The sequence below is a fragment of the Sphaerodactylus townsendi genome, linkage group LG01 (genome assembly GCF_021028975.2).
Source record: "Sphaerodactylus townsendi isolate TG3544 linkage group LG01, MPM_Stown_v2.3, whole genome shotgun sequence".
Lineage (NCBI taxonomy): Eukaryota > Metazoa > Chordata > Lepidosauria > Squamata > Sphaerodactylidae > Sphaerodactylus > Sphaerodactylus townsendi.
This window is the reverse complement of record NC_059425.1, coordinates 31,638,931-31,664,269: the sequence shown is the minus strand read 5'-3', so window position 1 is coordinate 31,664,269 and position 25,339 is coordinate 31,638,931. Positions and strand designations below refer to the sequence as shown.

General features: G+C 46.2%; 1 protein-coding gene across 2 annotated transcripts in view; it reads left to right on the top strand.

The window, feature by feature from the left end:
* Positions 1-980: 980 nt before the first annotated feature.
* ZNF395 (zinc finger protein 395) overlaps positions 981-25,339 on the top strand; it is a 46,811-nt gene continuing 22,452 nt past the window's right edge. The window contains exons 1-4 of one of the 2 annotated variants that reach the window (XM_048516869.1): positions 981-1,271; positions 18,623-18,869; positions 21,242-21,543; positions 23,654-23,766. In XM_048516869.1, coding sequence (XP_048372826.1) covers positions 18,633-18,869; positions 21,242-21,543; positions 23,654-23,766 — 652 coding nt within the window. In that variant the 5' untranslated portion in view covers positions 981-1,271; positions 18,623-18,632. Of the gene's footprint in view, positions 1,272-7,429; positions 7,474-18,622; positions 18,870-21,241; positions 21,544-23,653; positions 23,767-25,339 lie in introns of those variants that run through there. The other variant, XM_048516876.1, reaches the window with a different exon arrangement.

Sequence of the window (25,339 nt, the reverse complement as noted above, 5' to 3'; positions counted from 1 at the left end):
AAGAGGGGGAGCCAGCCAGAGTCTCTAATCCTGATGCTGCTTAAAAGCAATCCTCTGACTCTTAGAAGGAGGTGCGATACCCTAGCTTTCTATGCAGGGGCCTCAGCAAACCTATGATGCATCTGGGGGGTCTCTTATGAATCTGTCTTCCACTGTCAGACTTGAGACCAGTATACTCCAGAATTTCCAGTTCTCCAAACAGGACATTCATACCACTTACTACCTGATTCTGGATCCTTGGAGATGGATTTAATTGGGACCTTGTGTGTGCAAAGCAGTTGCTCTTTCACTGAGCCAGGCGCTACTTCAAGAAGGCCCAAAGGACTTTCCACACGTTTCCTCTGCAAGCCTTACCCCAATCCCAAGAAACTAGGTCAGCGTTCTGATGCCCATATCGCAGCTGGGGAGGCCGAGCGAAAGCTTGTCTAGGCGGGCTGGCCGGGAGAGATTTGAATCCAGCGCTGTCCTGCTCCCGCCTCTGTCTCTTTGCACCCAGCATCGCTGGGGCTGGCCCCACCAATGGTTGAGTGACGAGCTCTGAAGCCAGCCAGCTTTCCGCCTGCACGGAAAGCAGATTCAGGAGCCGAGACCCGGATGCGCCCGAGAACAATTCAGAACATCAAGCAGACTTTCTCTTTGATCGGCCTCCTCTTAGGAGAGGAGAGGGGCGGGCATTCCTTCGCAGGCTGCAAGGGGGAAAACGGGAGCATGGGGAGTGGAAGGGGCAAAGGCGGATTCGCGGGGGTAACAGTGCGCTAAAAAGGCAGCCCTGGACGTAGATCACAAAAAGGAGGAGATCGAAACGGTGTGTGCGCGTGTCCATGTATGGATCTGCACTACATGCAAGAGGGTCAAAGGCTGCTTTGCAGCTGCAACAGTGCGCGTTTAAATGCGCTCAAAACCAGCCCTGGGAGCAGATCACAAAAAGGAGGAGGAGGTCGAAACGGTGTGTGTGTGTGTTGTGGGACAGCAGCTTTGGCTTCAGTGTTTATTTTTTGCAGTGCTGCGGCTGGGGGCGTGTATTTAAATGGTGCCGCGCAGCCAATGAGCGCCGAGGGGCCGGCCCATGTGGGCAGCTTGTTTACAACAGACCTTCCCGAGGAGCTTTAACCCGGCCGGCAAGAAACGGGCGAGAAGCAAAGCCCGGCGCCGGGAGCGAGCATGTGGAGCCGCGTGGCGCGGGAGGCTCTTTCGCCCCGGTGGCAAGGCGCGTAGGGGGGAGCCGCGACCCTGAGGAGTCCCTGCTAGACAGCCTCGTTCAGCGGCTTCAGGTAAGAGAATGAAACCCAGGCGAGTTCTCGTGGCTGGGCTTTGAGAGGGCGGTGTGGGCTTGTAAACTGGGGTATGCAAGCCTGGCATGGTGCCCCCAGCAGCGTACCTGCCCCCTCTCTTGTGGTTTGCCCCCAGTCTTTGCTCCAAGGTTCTTTGCATACCTCTTTAGGGCTGCCAGTTTTGGGTTGGGAAGTTCCTGGAGATGTGGGTGGAGAGTGGGGTTGGGGAGGGAAGGGACCTATGGCATTATACCGTATAATGCCATAGAGTTCACCTTCCCAAGCAGCCATTTTATCTAGGGACTGATCTGTATAGCCTGGAGATCAGCCGCGATTCCGGGAGATCTCCAGGTCCTACCTGGAGGTTGGCAACTCTCAAGTGTCAGCAGCTTCAGACATGAGACATCATTTTTGCTAAAAGCAAATCTAGAGCAGTTGTCGCTGCTTCATCTTGTGGCAGGGAATTCCGCAGATTACTTTTCTCCACCCTGAACACCCCCCCCCCCCATCATCCTCACTATGCGATCCTGAGTTCTGGAACTATAAAGGTGAAAAATGCTTGTGTTGGGTCTTACCTGCAGGAGTGAGCCGAGACTATGGCCCCTTCTGCACATGCAGAATAATGCACATTCAATCCACTTTCACAATTGTTTGAAAATGGATTTTGCTATTTCACACAGTAAAATCCTGCTTCAAAGTGCATTGGAAGTGGATTGAAAGTACATTATTCTGCATGTGCAGAAGGGGCCTCACAAAAACTTATGTTGAAATAAATGTCATTAGTTTTTACAGGGCCACTGAACTTCCATTTCCAATATCTTTGTCCTTCTTTATGAGCATTGGCAGATAGTGTTCATGTTTGGGGGTCTCGCTGCCTGTGGTGTCAGCAAAGAGCTGAACGGCTTTAACTCCAACCAGATTGTGAGTGATTTCCCCTCCCCCAGTTTTCCTGTGTTATTTTCCTTTCTGGATATTTTTCCCTGCTGCCACTATGGCTCCCAAAGAGGTCGTAGAGCAAAACTTGGCTCATTTGTTTCAGTTACTTGGAGGCATTTTGGTCTTTGTGCACTTGAATGAATTTCATTCTGCAGGAAGCAGCACGTTGCGGCCTTGGCTATGTGAGCAGATCTGTTGTGGGTCTGAAGGGTGTGTGCACAGTTGTGTGTACGTTTGGAGAGTAACAGGAGTCTCTAGATTTCAAATTAGTATTGGAGAGCTCTGTGGAAGAGACCTTCGTCACATATTGTTTCTCTGCAGCCTACAAACCGTGATGGCGTGCTCTTATATGTTTGGATAAAAATGGTTTTCTTTGTCACAATCTCCATAGATTTCTTACTGGGAATAACACATCCTTGCAGCATTAGAAGAGAAAAGTGGACTCTGTCACCTCTACTCCGTGTATGGATCTGTACTATGTGCAAGAGAAGCAGTGGCAAAGAGATTCACTTTTCAGTCTAGCTAGGTTGAATAAGCTTTCAGCCATTCCCCATCTAAGTGTAGTGGAAAGCGCTGTTAAGTCACAGGCGATTTATGGCAGTGCTGTTGGTTGTCAGGGCAAGAAAACGAACAGACGTGGTTTGCAATTGCCTGCCTCTGCATAGCAACCCTGGACTTCCTTATTGGTGGTCCATTTGAGTTACTGGCCAAGGCTGACCCTGCTTGGCTTCTGAGATCTGATAAGATCGCATTAGTCTCGGCCATCCAGGTTAGGGCCCATCTAGACACAGGACAAATTGTGCAGCTCTGTTCCCAGTGAGTTTTCTCTGTCCCCCTCTATTATTTTCTTCCTCCAGAGAGTGAGGGCTCTTCTGTTTCATTTGGTGTTCTCTGACCCTGCTTCCCATGCACGTGTTTGGTTAATTGCTGTTTTTAATTATTGTTAGCCACCTTGGAAAGGCAGCATAAAACATTTTTAATTAAAGAATTTGCACAAATGCTCCTGCTGTATTTCTTTAACGTCACCATTTCGGATCTGTAATATGACATTTGTTAGCCCTTTCCCCTTCAGGATTAAAATGTGATGCCACGACCCATATCTATCATCTTAACTTTTCCGGTTATTTCGCTAAACCTAAATTTTAAAATTTCCTCCTCTGGTCAAGGAAAAACTCCACATTTGAATCCTCCTGGATGCAAATAAGTTGGGATTCATACAACCATGGTGTTCAATTAATGCTTGCAATTATTGTGTGTGCCAGCTTGGTTGTATGAAATGTTTCTGACAGGCCAGGCATCAGGGGCTACCTTTGAAGACTGAATGGAAGCTGCAACTAACGCAAATTCCCAGGCTGGCCTGCTGGTCGGCCCAACTATAGGGAGCATTTGTACCAAAGAGCTGGTACTGCAGCAATTACACTGGCTACCGATCTGCTTCCCTGGCCAGTTCAGGGTTTTTTCCTTTAAAGCTCTACATGCCTTGAGACCAGAGTATCTGAAAGGCCATCTTCTCCCATGCATTCCTGCCCAGGAATATCGATTGCAGGGAGATGCCCTCCTGACTGTCCAACCAATTACAGATGCTAGTTTGGTTTGTACATGACAGAGATCCTTTTCAGCTTTGCAATAAAGGGATAGCCTCCAAAGGGAGGAGGTGTTCCCTGACCTCTTCATTGTCGATCTTCAGGAGGCAGTCGAAGACAGTTTTATTTAGGACTGTGTGCAATTGATTTAGCTTCTATTATTGACTGACGTTTTTAACTGACTTTTTACGGGTTTTGTAACTGTTGCTTTTATTGTGTTTTTGTAATGTTTTATTTATATTGTAAGCCTCCTTGAGTTCTGCAAGAGAGAAAGGTGGTCACCAGATGTAAAAAAAAATAACTGATGGTGCTACCATGTTTTAAAAGTGGACTGTGCGTGTCATTCTTTGAGATCGTACTTTCTTATGTTCACATGTATAACTGTACAGGAAAGCAAAGGATGAGATGGTTAGTAGTGTTAATCTTTCATCCTATGTCTGGAGATAGGCTAATCAATGAAGAGTTAGCCAGTATCTTGTGTGTCTTTATGATCATAATGTACTCTAAAGTGATCGCAGTAAGGTTTGGGTGGGAAGAGTGGCCAGCTGGTCTACTTTCTGGGCCATTTTTAATCCCAATCTAAGTTAGCAACTAGTTACGTGCCCTTAGAGAAATCTTTTTCAAGCCAGAAACATAGAAGAGGGAAGGGACAATTCTAATCCACTTTGGATGACATTTAAAAAATCACACCCACTTTAGCAGCATCAGTTAATATATACAAGAGCTTGAAACACACATTTATAGAGCATTTGTGTCCTATGTTGGGGGCTGTTTTGTACATACATGAAATCTTGTGCAGAGCTATCATTTCCCGATCTCCACCCAAAATCAAATCTTGGATTTATCATGGATTATACTTAGGAGGTTAAAATGAGCTTTAAAAAAACTGTTCGAGTTTTCACTACATTTTTGGTGAAATGTCAAGTTTCTGTCATGTTCAGGAATACCGGCAGCGGGGGTTGGATAACTTCCTTAAAAATGAAGGCTGAGCTTTAAAATACATTAAGAAGTCATGAGATATCATGGCAAGTCTCTGTTTTCCTTGTTATTAGAGGAGCCTCAATAAAATAGCATTCCTACACTTCTTCCTATAAACAACTCGGCCTTCTGTTTGCACTGTAGGTGTGTCTCTCCAAACAAATGTCTGAAACATGCAAAGCAAACACTGGGAAGGGAGGGAGGCCCTTGGCCCAAGTTCAAACCAAGCCATGTCCCCTGTGCCTGTCTTGTGTCCAGTGCTGCAGGCCCTACATACATGCAGCCATGGGGGTTGATCATATATGCATCTCAGCAACATTTAGCAATGCACTCCCAAGCAGAGTAAGGTGTGACTTTGCTAAGGAAGGCACTTCAAGTGTTCAGAGGGGCCAGATCTAATCCCTCATTCAAAGCTTTTCATATTTTGCAAGGCACTTCGTTCACACATTCATCTGGCAATCAGCGCACATACAGTTAGCAAGTGTCTCTCTGTAAAGGGAACATGTATGCCAGTGGTTCTCAACCTGTGGGTCGGGACCCCTTTGGGGGTCGAACAACCCTTTCTCAGGGGTCGCCTAAGACTCTCTGCATCAGTGTTCTTCATCTGTAAAATGGGTAAGTGTTAGGGTTGGGGGTCACCACAACATGAGGAACTGTATTAAAGGGTCGTTGAGAACTACTGATGTATGCTGTAATTTATGAAATGCAACAGAAGTGATTATTAGATTGTAAGGACAGGAAGCCTCTTGCCTGAAGGGTTAATTGCAGTGTACATGGTGTATTTTATGGAAGTACGGCATATTTCATATAATAAGCCCGTATGAACCTGCCCCCAGGGGGAAAAAAAACATTGAAATCAATAAGTACACACACTCAAAATGTTTGACCACATTCTTTTACTTACAGTTATCAAAAAAAATTTGCCTGCAGTGCTGTGAAATGAACTCTGCAATTCCTAAGCAGAGTTGGACCCTTCTAAATCCTTTGAAAATGTGCTTGGGAGAGTATAACTAATAGTGACGTTCTATGTTGGGGTAAAACATCAAGCACAATTGCATTGAAGTCAACAGGCTTCAACTGGAGTAACTCAGCACAGGATTGTATTCGAATCATAGAGTTGGAAGAGTCTACAAGGGCTGTGAAGTCCAACCCCCTGCCATGCAGAAATACACAACCAAAGCACTCCTGACAGATGGCCGTCCAGCTTCCGTTTAAAAACCTTTGAAGGAGACTCCACCACACTCCGAGGTAGTGTATTCCACTCCTGTTGTTAGCTACTTGTTATTCATGACTGGGGTGAAGAAACCTGTGGTCTCCTGTATGCACTTTTTAAAGCGTGGATGTGTTTACTGGCTACACTTTACTGCTGCTTTTTAATTTGCTAGAAGGGGCCCATAACAAAATCAGAAACAAGCAAATTAACGAAGATCTACCCAAACAGCAATATTAGCAGTTCAATCTAGTAGCAATATAATATACAACCAGGACCATCATTAACAGTAAAATTATAGCTTCATAGAGCATCAAAGCATAATGAAGATCATCAGAGGAATAGCAAGCCAGACAAAAACATCTGACAGCCAATAAAATGGATAATAAAAACTTTAAAATTGCCGAATAAAATAACTAAAAGGTGGGATGGCTTCCATAAAACGACTGAGCAAATAAAAATGTCTTAACTAGGTGACTAAAAGCTTAAAGGGTTGGCGCTGGATGAATTAGTGGGAGTGCGGGAACTTTCCCCAAAGCCATTGACTGACTGATAGATAAGGTGCCACTTCTGAAAATGCCCTGTGTCTAGTTGCTACCCTCATCATCTCCATGGGTGGAAATGTGGAAAGGAGGGTTTGGGTCTTAACTGGCTTGTAGGGCAGTATGGAAGGAAAGGATCTTTCCAATTCCCTGCCCAAGCAACCACACTTTGAATTGTGGCCACCCCCAAACTCCTAACCTGCTTTTTCAGAGAGAGCAGAACCCATTCCAAAACCGTCTTGACTCCTTGCCAGGTCGCTTTAATCGGAAGTTTAATATAGACAGCTGGCTATGCTATCTATGGGGTAGATTTCTACCAGCGAGTGTCTCAGAGGATCCTGCTTTACAGGGTTGTTGTTGAAGATGAAATTGAGAAGGGGAAGGCCATGCGTGCTGTTCTGAGATCCTTGGAGAAAGGGCAGCATAAAAAGAGGCATTTTGGCCTCTTGTTTGAGATGAATGGGTCTGATTTGCTGCAAGCCCTTGTTTATGCCTCATCCTTAAGAATGCAAGAACGACTGAAGATCTATCTATAATCAAATCCTAGTCAAATCCAGTTTCTCCACGGAAACTCCACGCGAAAGTCACAAGCTGATCTCCAGACTGCCCCTATTTATGGAGGTTCCATGTAGCGGCGACAGCTAGAGGCTGCCGCTCATTGTCAAGCCCCAAAGGTCGCCCTCGCCCGCCTCGGCGCGTCTGGCGGGGTTGCTGTGGTGCCGAGGGCTCGCCTGCGCCTCCCTTCCCGGCCGGCACTCCAGGCCGGGGGCTGCGTGCAGCCGCGTACGTGAGGCTGCCTGTGCCGGGGACAGCGGAGGGGAGGGGACTGGCGAGGAGGAGGCGGAGGCGACGCGGGCGCGGAGGGGGGAGCCGCAAAGGGGAAGGCGAATTTCAAAACAAGCTGCGGGAGGGAAGGAGGGAGCGGCGCTGGCGAGCGGCGGCGGCGGCGGGAGGTAAGCGGAGGGGCGCTGGGGGAAGGCGGTCCTCCTCGCGCGCCGTTGCAAGATAAGGGCACCGGCGGGCGCGCGGGGGAATGCTTGAAGGCGGCGCGGCTGCAGCCAGCGGCCAAGCCGGTCGCCCGCCTTCCTCGCCTGGGGCGCAATTGCCGCCGCCTGGTGCAAAACCCGGTTTGCGGTAATCGCGGCTGTTGCCCCAGAGCCACAGTTTCTGGGTTCGACTGGCAGACGGAGCCCCTCTCCGCGCCCTTCTGCCTCCCTTCCCACGCCGCTCCGGGCTTGGGCAAACAGCACCCCCTCCCCTCCAAATAGCTTCTGTGGAGACCTTGCAATCCTTTCCTCTCCGGCTTGGCGGCCCCTCCGTGTGCAACCCGCTCAGCCGCTTTCCCTAGTTTGCCGCCTGCTTTGCGCCGTTGGGGGCCTTTTCATTTCCCCCTCCCTGTGCAAAACTCCCACAGGACTGGAGTCTTCCACGTATCGGGCCCCTTTGCTCTCTACGAACTCCTCCACCTGTGCCCCCTTGCCCGCCCTCCCTGTGTTTCTTTCCAGTCCGTGCGGTCCTGCTGCATGCAATATCCCCTTGGGGGGTGTGCGTGTGTTGTGTGTCTGTGTGGGCGCGTGTGGACGGAGTTGTGTTTTGATCAACGCGTGATTGCCACGCCTCCTCCTGCTCCTCGGTCTTGCCTGAGTGTCAGTGCTGCACAAGCAGCGCGCGCGGGGGTGGGGGGACACCCTCCAGTGCTCGGCTCGGCTCTTGCAAGCCCCGTCACACCCCCTTCTGGAGCGGGGCCGGCTCCGGCTGCAGCCCTCCAGCAGCGCCGCTCCCTCTCCCTCCCGCTTGTAACCGCGCCTTGCCCTCTTTCTGCACATGGCACGCCCCCTCCTCTGGCGCCGTCGCCACGCCCCCCTCCGCTTGCACCCATGTCATGCTGCCTCCGCTGGGCGCCCAGGCCGCGCCCCTTCATGGGTGCTTGGCGAAGCCTCTTCCTGTGGCGTTAACCGCGCGGCTGCCTCACTTTGCAGTGGGGGCGGGGGACGGGTTCGTTTCCCTGTCACACTTCTCTGTCCTACTCCCCCCCCCCCCGTTGCAATTTTTAGTTGCATGTAAGAGCTGCCCTCTTATGTAACTCTCCTTGTTGTGTTTTCCTGCCGTTTTAACCCCTTCACAAAGCCTGCAACCCTGCAAGGCTTGCTGGTGTGGCCGCTCTCTGCTTATGCACCTTCCTTTCTGCATGTTGCCAGTCGGGTTGCCAACTTTTTAGCGGGTCCCTTTCGTATCGGCTTGATCTGCAGCAATTACCAGGGAATGTTACATAAGGCAGTGCCCTGACAAGCTTCCCACTGCTAATTTGGCATATCAGACTTTGTGTTTCCGAGATAGCAAAATGAATACTCAGCTTGCTGGGGTGAAGTGTAGATGACTGGAGAAGGCAGTGGCAAACCACCCCTTTTACAAAAACTGCCTAGTAAACGTCATGGTGTAACGTTACTCCACGGGTCAGCAATGACCTGCTGCTTGCACAGGGGACTATCTTTAGCTTTACAATCTGACCCTTGCTGCTACTAACACGTCTGCTTAATATTGCACAGTCCCTTCAACCTGATTGATATTTTAAGCAGCCAGGCTGTTTGTAAACCCAGCTTTTAGATTGGGCCCGCCAGACAGGCTTCAGCTCTGGCATTTCTCATTTTGGAAACTCTGCACTGGATGCTTGTAGAAACTGATTTAGGGGAGTGGGCAACGGCAAAGCATAGCATTGAAAGTGTAGAACTGTATCCAGTTATTCCCTGAAAAGCCACTTGGAAAAGGGCCTGGGTCTTACCCAGAGGCAGAGCGAGGAGAAACCGCCCAGGGCAAGCGCGCGCCCTGCCCCCTCAACGGCCCAGCCACGCCTCCGCCATTGCTCCACCTGGGGCGTCACACCCCCCATAGGTGCTACACCACTTCTCTTACCTCCACCCCCTAAATTGCCTTTCTGTTGCCCTAGATGCCATGACTTTATACCTCTGGCCTCCAAAATTATCTGGGGGGGGAGGGGGGCAGTCGACCAGATTTGCCAGTCCCTAATCTAAAACAACCTTCTTGGATTCCTTTTCAGTCTTCTGATTATGTTGGGCAGGGGAGTCGTCCCAGAGCTAATAGCATGCTCTCTTGCTTCTGCAGCCTGCTTTCTCCCTTGGTGCTGGCTGACCTCACTGTGATAGAAAAGATTGCAGCCCCGTTGAACACCATGCCTGATTCTGGCGCATGCCCATGGCTCTGTTTTCACATGGGCCACCACACCCCCTGTCATTGGCTTCCTCCTCCCTGTTCTATGAAACTTGTGGAGCAGACATGGATGTTATCTTGATTCCACTGCATGTGAGCCATACCTCCATGAGTCACGTCCCATTCCTTGAGACGCGTGATGCAACCGCTCCCTTTCTCACCTAACATTTGTTAAGTGACAGCGCAGGGAAGTTTACTAAAGTTGGTTCCCCACTCTTTGAGGAAACATACACAAACTAGTACAGGCCAGGAGGAACAGATGAGCTATGGAGGAAGTTGGAGGTTGTTGCATTTTGTAGACTCAGACTCACACAGAGCAATATAGAATTGCCTTTTTTTCCTGGATTGCACCAGTGTAAACAGCAGGTGTGGAATATCTCATGACTGAATTTTCCTTCAAGGAAAATAAAATTAACTGTATGCTGAAGACTAGCTCCTCAGGAAGAGTGCAAGGAGAAAGTTTTTTCTTCCTTTAGTGGAGCATTCATCCTCATTATAACCTTACCTGCAGGTTCAGAGAATATTTATTTATTTATTTATTTATTAAACTTTTATACCGCCCCATCCTCTAGGGGCTCTGAACCTATTCCTATCCTCTAGGAATAGTCCAAGAAGAACTCAGATCTGATTATGTGACCCATGTAGATCTGTTCTTTCTTGTTCCCTGCTGTTTCTTTTGAATGCGCATTTCTGCGCTTTTGTGTGGCCATCCTTGCCATAAAGTTCTGGACGTTCCAGTGGGTATATCATCACTATGTCTTTTGTTCTCCTCTGTCACGAAATGGAGCAGCGGTGAACATGTTGGTGTGAATTTGAGAGATTAATTCACAGTGTAGTCCTATGCAGTTACTCTAGGCTATTCTTGATTTCACTGGAGTCAACTCTGCATAGGATTGTACTATTAGGATTGTCATATGCTGCTCTTCACATGCACCAAAATATATGTATATAGTTTTTGCTAACTGATAACACACCTTGTGGACTAGGAGCATATGACCCGTCAATCCAAAGAACGATTTTGAAAAAAAACCCTCTGAGTTTGCACTAGGAGTTCTGCATAGGAGAAGTACTTCGAGTTCAAATGTTACAAGCTAAGAACACTGGAGGGACAGTCTTAATGTATAATTTGTGTGATGGGACCATTGTGCATTGATAATGATTTATTCAGATATACAAAACTATCTTTGGGCCTGATTTCACGGGCAAAGGATTTGTTTGCAGCAGAAGCCAGCTGTCCACAGCACCTATTGACCTATTCTTGTGTCATCACTAAATCCACAACACTTTCTGGATCAGTTTTAATAATTTAGAAAAGCTGATTGGGTTTTTTTAAAGGCTGTCAAATGAATGTCGGGATGGACAAACATACAATTTGCTCATTCTATTGTCGAAGGCTTTCACAGCCAGAATCACTAGGGTGTTGTGGGTCCAAGCTGTATGATCATGTTCCAGTAGCATTTTCTCCTGTACAATTTGGTCTTTTGTTCTCCTCTGTGGCACTGGACAAGAGGGCAAAACTGAGCAGTAAATAAATGGTCATGTGGAGGAATAAAACGGCTCAACTTCTGCTTTTTGAGCCCCCTGGGCACGTGCCTTGCACAAACCACGCTATCCTGTCCTTCCCTCTTCTCTAATATCGTCTTCCCATAGTGCAGGCCTGTTGCTGGGATGATGAAGACGGGGGGAGGAGGAGATATTGGAAGGCATTGTAAAGATGACTTTGAAGTGTGTCACGCTGCCATTGCCTTTCAGAAGGAGATGGAAGAATAAGGATATTGTAAGAAACTCGAAGGAATAAATCGGGCCTTGTTAGGCTACGCTTTGCATGCATTCAGTTCTGCAATCTTTTCTGCCTCTTGTTGCACCCTTATACTCTTGGCTTCTTCCTCTGGGCAAGAATACCACACCCCCGTGTAGCAATCTCCTCCCTGCTGCTTTGCAGGAATATGCTGAGGATATCAGATCTAAGTTTACAAGCTGCAGGCATGCCTTCGAAGAAAGCTGCCAGCCCGCGTTCCCCTGCTCCTATCCCTGGTCTGTTAACCCGTTGATGTACTTCCCAGCTGGCCACCCTTTGCTCCTCTTCAGTACCAGCCGCTAGGAAAGTTCTCGCAGAAGTGGGTGTGATCCATGTTCTGATTAATCCAGAGGCTAGTCATGTTCATTGAAGTCAGTAGGGCCAAATGCTATCATTCCAAGACCTTTGGTGTAATCATTCTGTGGGATTCTGCACTTGTTGTTTTGGTAAATATTGTATGGAAGCTTAGAAGTGCACTTATGTGTAGTTAAACCCCATTAGACACAGTAGGGCTGACTTTCAGGTAAATGTGCATTGGATTGTTTTGCATCCTTGCAATATTGTTCACACATATGCAGAAATCTTATTGTCCTCTGTTGTGTTGAGAAGGCTGATGTCTACAATCAGCGTGTACATAGGGTACTAATGGGTCAGATATTGTCTCACCTGTGAATTCAATGCAGGCAAATTTTTATTTATTTAATTCGTTTCTACTCTGCCTTGGGGAACCAAGGAGGCTTACTTAATTTTTGTCTCCTCCATTTTATCCTCACAACAACCCCATGCGATAGGTTAGTCTGAGACAAGGTTACTGTCCCTAGATCACCTAGCAAGCTTCCATGGCATTACGGGGATAATGATACAGGTCTACTTTGCAGGGTTCTTGTGGGAATTACCAAAATCATAAGTCAATGAAGTGCTTTGAACACTGTGATTGTTTACTACTGCTATTATGATGGTTGTGATCATTGTAGTTTATTGTCCACTTTAAATATGCTCTCTTTCTGGCACCTGACTAGACTCTTTCATCCCTAAACTTGAACATTGAGACATTAGCATACCTTGATATTTGTCAAATCTGTATCTTCTGGGGGGGGGGACCACACCCTCTCTCACATTTTGGGTTCTGAGCCTGAAATATCTCCTGTTCAGCTGAATGAGATGGTGAAGGAGGCACGTGGAAGCATTAGACATTTGTAAACGGCAGACTTTGCCAACTGGATCTTGCAGGCCTCACATTTTGGGATTTGAATTTTGACATGGCAGTTCAAAAATGAATCTTGGAGTACACGTTGTGGCATGAAACTTTATACTCAGCAGGAGATTTTAGTCTTTGGCAGCAGTATGCGGATGACAAAACTCAATATTTGCTGACAGGAATCAAACTTGTGTGCCAAGATAGATTTTTAAATGTGCTTTGTGATAGGCTCTTGTGCAAGCTTAGATCTCCATATACTACTTTCTTGAGTTTTGACATGTAGGCCCAATATTTTTGCTGAGTGTTTCTGCATTTGTTGTTGTGAAGTAATTAAAGAAAAAAATATCAGTTTTAGGATTTCCGGTACCATGATGCTCTCTGTATTTATACATAGTCATTTCACCCTTCCTCAGAGGAGCTGTGGGTGGCATGTGTGGTTTCCCTCTCCCCATTTTGTCCTCATGACAACACTATGGAAATGTTAGGCTGAGAGAATGATAGGCCAGAACTTACCCAGCAAACTAAGTGAAGATTTGACCCCATACCTCCCACACGCTAGTGTTCCAGCTCACTAACCACTATACCACACTGCCTATGATTTTCCCCTTCTATCTGGTTTAAATATGTCTTGGTTCTTTCTCCTCTTCTTCCCATTAGTATTTGGCTCCACAGCCATGCCCAGTTTCTGCCTTCTTTGTTTTGCTCATGTGTACAACTCCTACTAGCAAGCTGGCCTTTACCTGCCAATAGGTTTGCGGCCTGAGGTATGGAACCTGAGAACAACATAGAAAAAGCTGCTGTGACCATATAGAAAGTGAATGATACAGAACTTTCTGAAGAACTGAAGTCTCTTTTCTCTTCTTGTAGTATTGAGTTGCCTGACCTAGAGGGCCCAGGCTAGGCTGATCCAGTCATATCTCAGAAGCTAAGCAGGGTTAGCGCTGGTTAGTACTTGAATGGGAGACCACCAAAGAAGTTGAGGATTGCTACTCAGACTCAGAGTCAGGCCATGGCAAACCACCTCTGAACAACTTTTGCCTTGAAAATCCTACAGGCTACCATAAGTCAACTGTGAGTTGACAGCATGTTCCACGTCACAGAATTAGAACAGGACACAGTTGATGCCTTAGGCTTTTTTGGGAGTTTGCGTACCGTTCATGTTTATTGGCAGAATAACCAAAGTCAGCTTTTTATCTTGTTCCTCAGCACAGTTGTGCTACAAGGTGGGTCCCTTGACTGATCTTATTTTACAGATGAGGATATGAGGCTGAGGGAGCCTAGAGAATGCAGAAGCTTTAATGCTGAGTCTAAACCACTGGTCTGTATAGCCCAGTTTTGTCTGTTTGGATTGTCACCTGCTTTCCAGGGTCAAGGCGCAGTTTATCCCAGCACCTTTTAACTGGAGGTGGTGGGGATAGAACCTGAGACCTTTGGCACGCAGAGCCATGGATCCTGTTTGAACCAACATTTACTAAATTAAAGCTCCAATGGTGATAACTCATTAAATCTTGGTGCCAGCCAGATAAAATACCGATGGTGAAGTGTTTATAAATTAATAAAGTGTTTATTAAAAAAATAATCTGTATGTATTTGGAACCTCTTGGGTATGTTACTTTTCAAGTCTGTAAATGGAGTCATGGAATCGGATTCAACTCTGGTTTACTCTAAGTTGTTAGAGCCCAAAAAAGTAGACTATGGTGATGGAAGTGCTGTCAAGTCACAGCAGGCTTATGGCAACCCCGTAAGGTTTCCAAGGCAAGAGAGGAACAGAGCTGGCTTGCCATTGCCTGTGTATATGTTGCAACCCTGAATTTCCTTGGTAGTTTCCCATCCAAGTGCTAGGCAAGGCAGACTGTTCTTTGCTTCCAAGATCTGATGTCAGTGGGCCAGCCTGGCTCATCCAGGTCAGCTCTGAACATACTGTGGTGTTGCTGATCAGAAGCGAGCCCCCTATTTACACAGCAGAAGCTTAGCTGGCTTTAAGAAAACCATCCCTTAGCTTGGTGACTTGTTTCCTGCCAACATTGTCCCTTGGGGATGTGTGGGCATCAGTTTTGTTTGTGCACCTTCCTCCCAGACAGTCCTGATCTCTCCCTCTCCCTCCCCCTCCCCCTCCCCCTCCCCCTCCCTCCCTCCCTCCCTCACTGGAAAATGCAAAATACACGAATACCTCTAAATATACTTAAGCCATTCAGTTGCACAAACCTTTGCTGGAAATGTGCACAGGGAACACCCTGCTCCTCTTTGGTGAATCGTAGTAGAAATAGGTTCCCTTGAGAACTTGCTGCTTGTACCCACGCACATCTGGGCTGGAGAGCAGGGCTTTCTGTTGGCACAGGGTGTGACTTTCAGGCTAGCACTGCTGAATGTGTAGAAGTTAGACGCCATAACTAATGATTGTGTCGCTGCTACAGATAGTTGGTCCCAATGCATATTTGAGAGGTGACTCTAGCGTGAAGCAAGGGAAAGTGGCAGTCCTCAGGTAGCAGTTTCATGAAGAATATGGAGTAACAGACAGGTAAACCTGTCTCATGAGGCATGATCAAGTCTGGGGGTTCTTTTGTTCATTTCGCTGTGGTCTCTGCAGGCAGATATTCCGGTAGAGAGTACCCCTTACTTCATATTAGCGGTGTTGGCTTGTGTGTTGTCATTTAGGGTTTTCACTGCAAGCCTCCAAATCTGCAAAGCCCTGAGCAGTTCTTCTATTTTTGTCTTGTTTCTCATGCATCTTGTTTTTGTCATTATCTTGCAACTGTTGTCCATGGAAGTCTAGCCTTTCCATCCTCCTGAAATGGATCTTGGCATTTCTTTCCAGACTTCATTCAAGTTTTGTTGCCTGGTCCTGGAGGTCCCGTCTTTGGGGATAGGGCGGGATATAAAGCACAGATAGATAGATGGATAGATAGAATGAGGGCCCATGATGGTTGACTGTTCTTGCACGAAGCATCCTGACTGCGCATGACTGCATGAAGCATCCTGAATTATCTGGGATGTGGTAAAGTAGAGAATATGATGCTGAAACTAGAGCTTTCATTCATGATGTAGAATTTCTAAAAAAAATGTGGTATATGTATTACTAAACTATCTCCAATTGCAGCAGAGGTACACAGTAACGTTATCTAAGTTAATAATTATTTCTTTTAAAAAAATCCTAATCCTCCTAGTTCTTTGTCTGAATCAGGAACGGTTTGTGTGTTGCCATTGGCATATTTTGAGTTAATTCCTGTACTTCTGCTTGCATAGCGATTTTTCTAATCAGAATTTTTTTTTAATTTCCTGGGAGTTCAGCTGGATATTGTTTACTAATGCAAGAGGAAGTCTTCTTTGCTGCCTTGCGTATGTGTGGAAAGTTCACCAAGTGTCTTGTGTGTGTTTGCTTTTAGGAGTTGTTGGGATAAATGAGATGAACACCCAAAGGTGGTTTCTGAGCACTGCTTTCATTTGGTCTCAAGTCTGAATGCTGACTCAAATGCACAACCATTATCCCTCCTGATTAGCATATGCCAGAATTTGTTTATATAGCTGCTGATACAGAACCTATATTGGATGGAATTGGAAGAAGGTTGGTTTGAGACAATTGTCCATATTAGTAGAACTCAGTGTTATGAAGCTGGATCATTTTTCTGGAAGAAATGAAACTTTCCCAGAAAGGGAAGTTTTAAAAAGAAATCCATGCAGTTGAGACTGCTTTGACTCCCATTTGACAATGTTCAAATTCACCAAGACCAAAGGGTGATTTTTTTCATAGAGGGCTCTTGGTAGAATTTGGCAGAAATAGGTGATTTCTCATTCCTCCATCACAGATAATTTTCCTTGGGTAGTTTTACCACCTCAGTCATCGCTTCTGCCTACTCATTAGAATTCACTTGGAGCTTCCCTGACCAGTAACAAAACTTGACCCCACAGAAATGGTACCAATGCAAGGGAAGATTAGATTAACGGATGGCATCTCATGTGTCCAACCCTATACATGTTTACTTGGAAGCATGTCCCATTTATTACAAATGAAATGTACGACTTAGTGATTGTGATTAGTAATAATTTTTCTAAGTAATATAGAAATTACAAGTAGCCATTAGGAGACCCCTCAAGGCAATAATAGGGCAGTTCTTTTTATTAGGAATTTCAGTATGTAGTGTGCAACTTTTTAGCTGAACAGAATTCTTCAGGCTGAATATGAGAGTGTTTTGTTGAACCTTAATGTTTGCTTGCTACTTGGTGAAGTTTTGGCTCGTTCTGATGAAAGTAGTACTGAGAAATCTTATGTACATTTGTTTGGAAAGTGGCTCCAGGGAAGAGTGAGATCTCTAGCGAGCGTGCATGAAATTACAGTTGTTGAATATTTTTGCAACTCAAATTGTTTGTCTTTGGCTTATGTTTGAATTGAAGAAAAATCAACATTGATTAGAATGCCCGCTGGATTTTAAAACAACTGTCCTCTGTTGTCTGCAGTGAATGGTATGTTTAGGGTCCCTTTAAAAAAAATTGTGGCCGGAAGAAGGTTAATCTGATCTGAGAAAAGTTGAGAGATCAGAGCTGTTCAAGTTAAAATCTCAAGGATAGAACAGTAAGGAAGTCAGTAGTGGAAGAAAGTGGGATCGTTAATACTGTAAGCACCAGGCTATGGCTACATCCCATAGTGAAAGTTCCTTAGTAGGATTGGGGGTGGAGTTAGAAGAAGAAGAGTTTGGATTTATATCCCCCCTTTCTCTCCTGTAGGAGATTCAAAGGGGCTTACAATCTCCTTTCCCTTCCCCCCTCACAACAAACACCCTGTGAGGTGAGTGGGGCTGAGAGAGCTCCGAGAAGCTGTAACTAGCCCAAGGTCACCCAGCTGGCGTGTGTGGGAGTGCACAGGCTAATCTGAATTCCCCAGATAAGCCTTCACAGCTCAGGTGGCAGAGCTGGGAATCAAACCCGGTTCCTCCAGATTAGAATGCACCTGCTCTTAACCACTATGCCACTGCTGCTCCTAGGGATTGGAGCATTGAGGTAGATCTCCATGAGGTTTAATCCAGTGGTTCAGTTGCAGGCCAAAGTTTGAGTCAAGGAAGTCAGATTAAAGGGGGGGAATAGAATGAACAGCAAAGGGGGTGCTGGCAAGCTAGATACATCAGTTGGCAGAAGTTTGGTTGGACAACACTGCCCCCTTTCTTTGACTTTCCACAGACTTGAGTGGCTCCCACTTCATGTTCTGGCTAGTCCTGGCAAGTACCCATTCTTCCTGAGCCTGAGGGCACCTTTGGAATTATGATACAGGTGGTGGGTGCAAATATCAGATGGCTGTCTGCATAGGTACAGCCAAATACAAAATGGCTGCCACAGGAGGCAGAGCCAACCAGAAAATGTCAGGGAGTGAGATCATGCCTAATTCGGATAGTGACTCTTCAACATTTAAGGCAGAAGTTTGGCTTAATAGGATGCCTTTCAAAATGAACATTGTTTCTTGCATAACTACACACTAACACAGTGAGGAGCCTTGTGCTGTGGTGGCAACTGTTGCTGAAGTAACTTTTGAAAAATCTGCACATCCAATCAGATCTCCATCGCAGATTGGAAGCCCTGTTTGGCAAAACCCCGCCTACTTGGGTGCCAGGAAAGATTTTGGTGGCCACCGTGGTGACTATTGGCAACATGATTGGGGACCCCTCTGTAGGTTATGCACATTTAGGTCCTATCCTACGCCTCAAAACTCGAATGATGAAATTTTGAAATGAAGCCTTTTACCTATCTGGCCATCTGCCCAGACTTCTTTAGGAAGGGCTGACTGTGCTTTGAGAACTAGGGAGGTGATGATCCTCAGAGACGTGGTTGTTTGTGGCGTATGGGATCCATTTTCCGCAAGCTAATATAATTACCTTCTTTTCTTTGTTGTTGGCAGTGCGTCCGAGATGGCGAGTGTGCTGTCCAGGCGGCTGGGGAAGAGGTCCCTGCTGGGTGCTCGCATTTCTGCCCCCCCTTTGCTGGGAGATGGGGTTCTTGTGACAACACAAGTTTCCTCCTTGCACCCAGAGCTTAGCAAAATGTCTTCTCCCCTTGCTTCATATGAGGACAGCCACTTAAAGGAGCAGGCTGAAGAGTCCACAAATCAAAACCAAAACTGGCTGGCGCTGGAACCGGGACAAAAGGTATCAAAGTAGTTTCTTGTTATGGGTGTATTGTTGTCTTGGTGACCTAAAACTGAATAAGGGATCCAGAATTCTGTGCTATGTAAACTGAGGCACATAACACTTTGACAGAAAACTGCAGGTTAATTAAGATTAGCCTTCCATGTTTGTATTTTATTCTCTTGGTTTCTGTGGATTTTATATTTCATGCTGAAATGAGGTGGCATCAGAAAAGAATAAACGTCAAGAGCCTGTATTGCTGCATTTTATGACGAGACATCTTGGGCTTCTTTGTCATTAGCCAAAGCTGACTGTCTACAAAAACAACCCACTCAGAAATAATTGTATGTAAACTGACAAAAAGCTGCAAATAAAAACACGGAGAAATGCACAAAGTAGAGCTATTTCCAGAAACGGTGGCCAAAATAAAATAATATTTGCCATCTCCCCTGCCATCTACAGTGTTTGGTTTAGGTGAGAGATCTCTTTCCAGAAGATGCCAGTACCATTTTTAGTATTGGATTCGCTGTATTCAGGAAGGTCAAAGGGCTTGTTAGATTTTCCTGCAAGAAAAACCTAAAAGCCAAAAGTCCCAACAAAAACTCAGAGATAGGGACATGATTCCTTATGAAAACAAACAGAATCATACCTGTTTTAACTCCCCTGAATGTTCAACAAAAATCCCATGGTAGTGCTTGCAGATGGAAGAGAGTGGGTTTATTTTGGCTGGCACAAGCCCATACTCCCCCAGTACACCCTTGCTGTATGTTCTGCTCTTCCAGTGAGTAGCTGTCATGGGATTTTCCTCACTTTACCATAACATCAACCTTGAAAGGTGGGTTGGGTTGATAGAGGGTGGCTGGTTGAAGGACATCCAAGGAGCTTCGCAGCCAAGTTGGGTTTCAGCCTGGGCTTCTAGTTCAGGGGTAGGGAACCTGCGGCTCTCCAGATGTTCAGGAACTACAATTCCCATCAGCCCCTACCAGCATGGCCAATTGGCCATGCTGACAAAGGCTGATGGGAATTGTAGTTCCTGAACATCTGGAGAGCCGCAGGTTCCCTACCCCTGTTCTAGTTCATATCCCAGTGCTCTACCCAGTGGTCACCCTTAGGTTCCTGTTCTGTTTGCCAACATATTGGGTTCACTTTCTTGTGGCTCAGGGCTGTGGCAGGTGCCACAGTGAAGCTGCCCTGATTTTAGCTTCTGGTAGCCTCTCAACTCCCCTCACCCCCCCCCCCCATCCCCTCATTTCCATTAGAGACTTCTGTATCTCTGTGTGCATAGGAGTGGACAGAAAAATTGAGAGGCAAAAGTTAGCTTGAGCATGGGTGGCCTTTTTTTGTTACAAGCACAAAAAAGATGGTTTTGTGAGGAGATCTCTTGGGATTCTGCTTTGTGTGAAGCATTCTGCGTCTCAGCAGAGTTATCTCCAAAACTGCTGTGCCTGCCATATTCTGCACCTCTTTGTCACAGGAGTGGTTGTTACAGCATCCTTGATCTTTCCACATGGTAATTGGAGTTCCCCTATAAATAGGCCCCAAGAATAGCTTACACAAGTGTGCACATCTCAGCATAGATATAATTACGTTCATAAAAATAGACTTTGGGAAGTTAGGCAATAGCTATATCCAGTTAGGTCATATTGGAGGGGGAAGACCCATGTGGAGCTTGAATATCGCCTCTCCACCGAGTAGCAAGGAGAATGGTTTTGCGGTTATAAGAACGTATCCCATCTTTGCCAAATGCACTCTTCGCTTGCATTATTATGAACATGTTTGGTATGGAATGGTTTAATTGGGAGCCTTGAAGCCTGTTCTGAATTTGCTTTGAAGATACAAAGAAAACCAACTGGAAACATCTTACAGTACCTGTTTCTACTTGAGTCATACAACCTGAGTTTAAATGAAATGCATGTGTACCTTGTTAGGTATAAAAATCATATGTGCAAAATGTCCATGACTCCCAGTATGGCAAGTTGATCCTTTTCCACTGTTCAGGTTTCTTAATATTAATTTTGCATTAAAAACAAAATCATCCTTTATATGCAATAAAAACACGACAAAATTCCAAGAATGCCTGTTTGAGTTAGATCACCAATTTAGTCTAATATTCTTTAATGATGAGCAGCTAGAGGTTGTTTTTGGGAAGCAGGGTATGAAGGTGATGGATACCTTATTTTTCGGGGGAGTAGCGCCAGTCTGATCATGGAACTTCCACCCAGCTGTTAGAACTCGTCACTATGGGTAGAGATCTGTCTTCAAGGGATGGGCTGAATTCTTTTTCCTAAAGGAGCATTGTACAAAAAAGGAAAAATGAGATGTTTGCTAGCTAGGGGAATGCAAAATAAATCTTGTGTTGTACCTTTAAGTGATGGTAAGTTTTCCCTTTACAGGTTTATGTCTTCCACAATGGGCAAGAAAATGCTGGTCTGGTGGACCACCATGACCGTATGAGCAATGAAGTTAAAGTGTTGCTCTTGGAACAGGGATTTCATGTCTGCAGGAAAGCCAAGGAAGTAAGGCTAGCTGAGGTCCCGATACCACCTCTCCCAACCCTTCAGATGGACCATGGAACTGCCACAGTGACGGGATACGGCACTGCCCCTGTGGCGATGGAACAGTGTCCCACCACAGCACCTGTTGCTACTGGGTCTGCTCCGCGATCAGTTTCTAGGAATATTGATGTACCAAAAAGGTATGTCTGGGTTGGTCCGCCATCATTATGGTCGTCCCCTATCAGGCAAGCAGAACGGCTGTATTAGAAAAGCATCTCTGTCTGTTTTTGTGAAGTTGATCAGCAGTACAGCTGCATTATTTTTGAAAGAAGACTAGATATTATCTGCTCAAATAAGAAGAGGAAAAACATTAGGAAAGCAGAAATTTCCTCTTCCTGAAACAAATAATGCTGATTTAATGTGCCTGCTTTTAATTTAGCTTCAGAGTTTATGAACTGAAGGGAAACCCTTGCTGGTTGCTTGCTGGCCTATCCCAGTCAGCCCAGGGCACAGCTATTTTGGGGAAGGGGTAGTGGAGGAGGGAGGGCTGCAGCTTTGTCGGAGGAAAGGGAGCGGAGAGAGCAAATGCCAGGTGTGGCTGGTTAGATGAGGTTTGGCAGGCGGGGCTAGGCAACCTCTTTAAAATAGGCTCCTGTAAAAGCCAGGGAGGAAGGCAAGGCAGTGCTCTGGGCCTAAGAAGAGCTGCTGTCCTGGGACAGAGAAGGAATCAGGGGAAGCAACCCCATCCGTCTCAGCCCATTTCTGAGACCTGCAGGCAGGACCCAGCAAGGATGGCCAAGGGCAGGCCAACAGAGCTGGAGAGCCTTACAAATCATTAAAAAAAACAAATAAGATAAAATAAGCAATCAAATTGCACTTTGAACACGATGGGTGATCACCTTTTTCATGAATTTATTCAAAGGTCCTTGAGAATAAAAAAATTTTTCAGCTTGCCTTGGAAGGCTTGGTGGAACAGTGCCAATCTAATCTACTAAGGCCGTGGTGGCGAACCTTTGGCACTCCAGATGTTAGTCCATAACATCTGGAGTGCCAAAGGTTCGCCACCACTGTACTAAGGGAATGGGTTTCACAGGGGCAGAGGTCGAAAAGGCCTTCCCATAAGTGCCTGCCAATTTTACCTCAGATATGCAGAAAGTTTCACCCCTTAGACTACAGCTTATTAATTACCATTTTGATAAAACCAAAACTAATCCAATGCCCTTCAGTGTACAGTCAGTGAAAAACTGTTTGCCTTCTGAAAAGGCAAGAGAAGACTGAGGTCCAACACTCTCCTCTGCCTTTGTTTTGCAGGGGGGACAATCAAGCAGCTTTGTAAAGATGCTCGTCCACCACTGCTGTTTTCTTTTCATTGGGATCCCTGACAAGGTTCTTGGGAATCTCAGGTCGCCTCAGAACACAGCTAAAAAAACCAAAACGAAACACTGTTTAATTTTCACAGGTCCCACAATTCTACTTCTCTTGGTGCTGAATGGGGATTATCTTGATGCAAAATTTCTGTTTTGTGTTTTTTTCCTGAGTATATTCAGATTTACTTAAAATGTTCTTGCTTAAGGCTCATTTCTCTGCTCTGGTAGACAAACCTGGAATCCCCCAAGAAATCTCTTAACTCCATGACCCAACTAACACTTTATATTTAAAATTGGCAGTGAAAAGACCATGTATGCCGTCGACTAATTTTTCAGGTACTCAATGTTCCAAAGACCTGCTCTTGGGGGCTGTTTGGACTAACTGCCTGAATAATTCATTATGCTAAATGCATGTTTTATAGATCTTTTTTAGCTCTTCTGGAGAAGCGTGAGAACGGAACTCCTACAAATGGCATTCTCAGCAGAGTTATCCCTTTCTGAATCCACTGACTTCAATGGGATTAGAAAGGTCTAACTCTGCTTAGGGCACCTCTGTTAGTAAACTGCCCGCATTTTTCTGCCTGCATTTAAAAATGTCCTGGACTTGATTTGACCTTGCTGATTTTAGAGCTGTCCCGTGAAGCTTATTCCTAAATCTGTGTTAAAAATAGAGGTGTTTTCTTTTTTCAGTCGAGATGGTTTATTGGAAGATTGGTTTTTCACAATGAATTCCTGCATTGGGAAGGGTAAATGGTTACAGTAGTTCTATGGTACAGTCTGCCCAGAATCATTCCTGTATGAGCCTTCTAGAGTGCACAGGAGCTGCACAGAATGTTGTACCTGGACTTGAACTCAGCTCTCCGAAGCCAAGTGCTGTATCCACCAGAAGATATTGGCCCCTTGGGGAACCTTATTGTGGTTTTTTTCTTCCTCCCAATTGCAGGAAATCAGACACTGCAGTGGACATGGACGAGATGATGGCAGCAATGGTCTTGACCAGCTTATCCTGCAGCCCAGTTGTCCAGAGCCCCCCTAACAGCGAGGCCAGCATCCCTGGTGAGTTTGCTACAGAGGCTGTTCAGCCAGGGAGAGTTCGGTTTCTGTCCACACCACGAACAACACGGTGACATAAATTCTAGAGATGTCAGCCAAACTCCTCAGCTGCTTAACTCAAACCGATTTGGGAAATCCTGCTCAGCCCTGCGTTCTCAAAGGGCTTCCTGGCTCTGGTAATCCAGAGCCTTCTTGCCTCTTGAATTCCTTCCTTCCTGTGGACAAATTACCCCCTGCTGGAGCTGAAAATGCAGTTGGCTGTGGAGGGAAGGGCAGGAGTAAGTCAGACTCCCTTAACGTTTATACCAGGTCTGACCAATATAAAGGCTTCATACTTCCAGCTAATCACTGGAGCCCAAACCTCAGCTGGAGAAGAGGGATCAGTAGGCTAAATCCCATTCTTGGGCTGTTAGGTTTCAAGATGCTCTGCATTTCCTCTCATCCTCTTTCTAACACTTGTCCCAGCCCAGTGACCACTCTTCATCCTTATCCGACCCAAGCTCCTGACCTCCAAGCTCCTTGTCCTGCTTAGTTTCCCAACCCTCTAGCCCAGGGGTGCCCAACTCTGGGGCTTCAGATGTTCATGGACAACAATTCCCATCAATTGGCCATGCCAGCAGGGACTGATGGGGAATGTAGGCCATGAACATTTGAAGCGCCAGAGTTGGACACCCCTGCTGTAGCCCCTCCTTCCTCTCCTCTCTTGCTTTGAGGCAAATTGAGGCAGTTGTCTTGGGGGCAGGTTTTGGGTGTCATTAAAAGCAGCAGACCAGGAGGCAGGCAGCACTGACCCACAGAACACTATGTAGTGGGGAAGCTCTCCTGTGCAAGCCCCGCTGAAACGAAATGTTGCTATTCGAGATTTCATCAGGGTATGTTTCAGAGAGGTCTTCCCAGAGCATTTGTGATCCATGTTACTTAGTTGGAAGAGTGGTGCAGTTCAGATTTACTATCTCTAGTCACAGATTGTTTGTCTCTGTACAACTTCTTCCACTTCAGGCTGGCTCATGTATCTATCTTTCCCCTCCTTCTAGGGAAGCATGTCTGACTCTTCCTCTTTTATCCTCACAACAGTCCTGCAAGGGAGCTTAGAACAAGGAAATACTGAGTGGCCCAGTGGTTTCCCTCTAAATTTCACTGCTAAGTGGAGAATTTGAACCTATGCTTTATAGTTCCAATCTGGTATAGCGCACTGTCTGTCGAGCTGAGAGACTGTTTGGATGGAGTGACGTGGAAGTCTGGTGATAATGTGTTGGCCTTTAGTAAGGCAAGGGCAGGGGGTGGTTTGAAAGGTGCTTAACCCCCCCCCCCTTTTCACAGTTCCTCCTTTGGGCCTCTCCCCAACTTAGATTCTTGGGGGGTGGGGGTTTGGAAAAAATGGGTAATGGAGGGGAAGTAAGGATTTTTTGGCTGGTAGAGCAAAGATTTTACCCCCCCCCTCCCCCGGGACCTCTGGATTCTGTTTCTTCCCTGAAAATTACCCCCATATTAGCCATAGGAGGCCGTTTCAGTCTTGGGGACTGTGTGGTCACCTTGGAATATCTCATTCTGCCCTGATTGCATGCAAGGAAGGAGA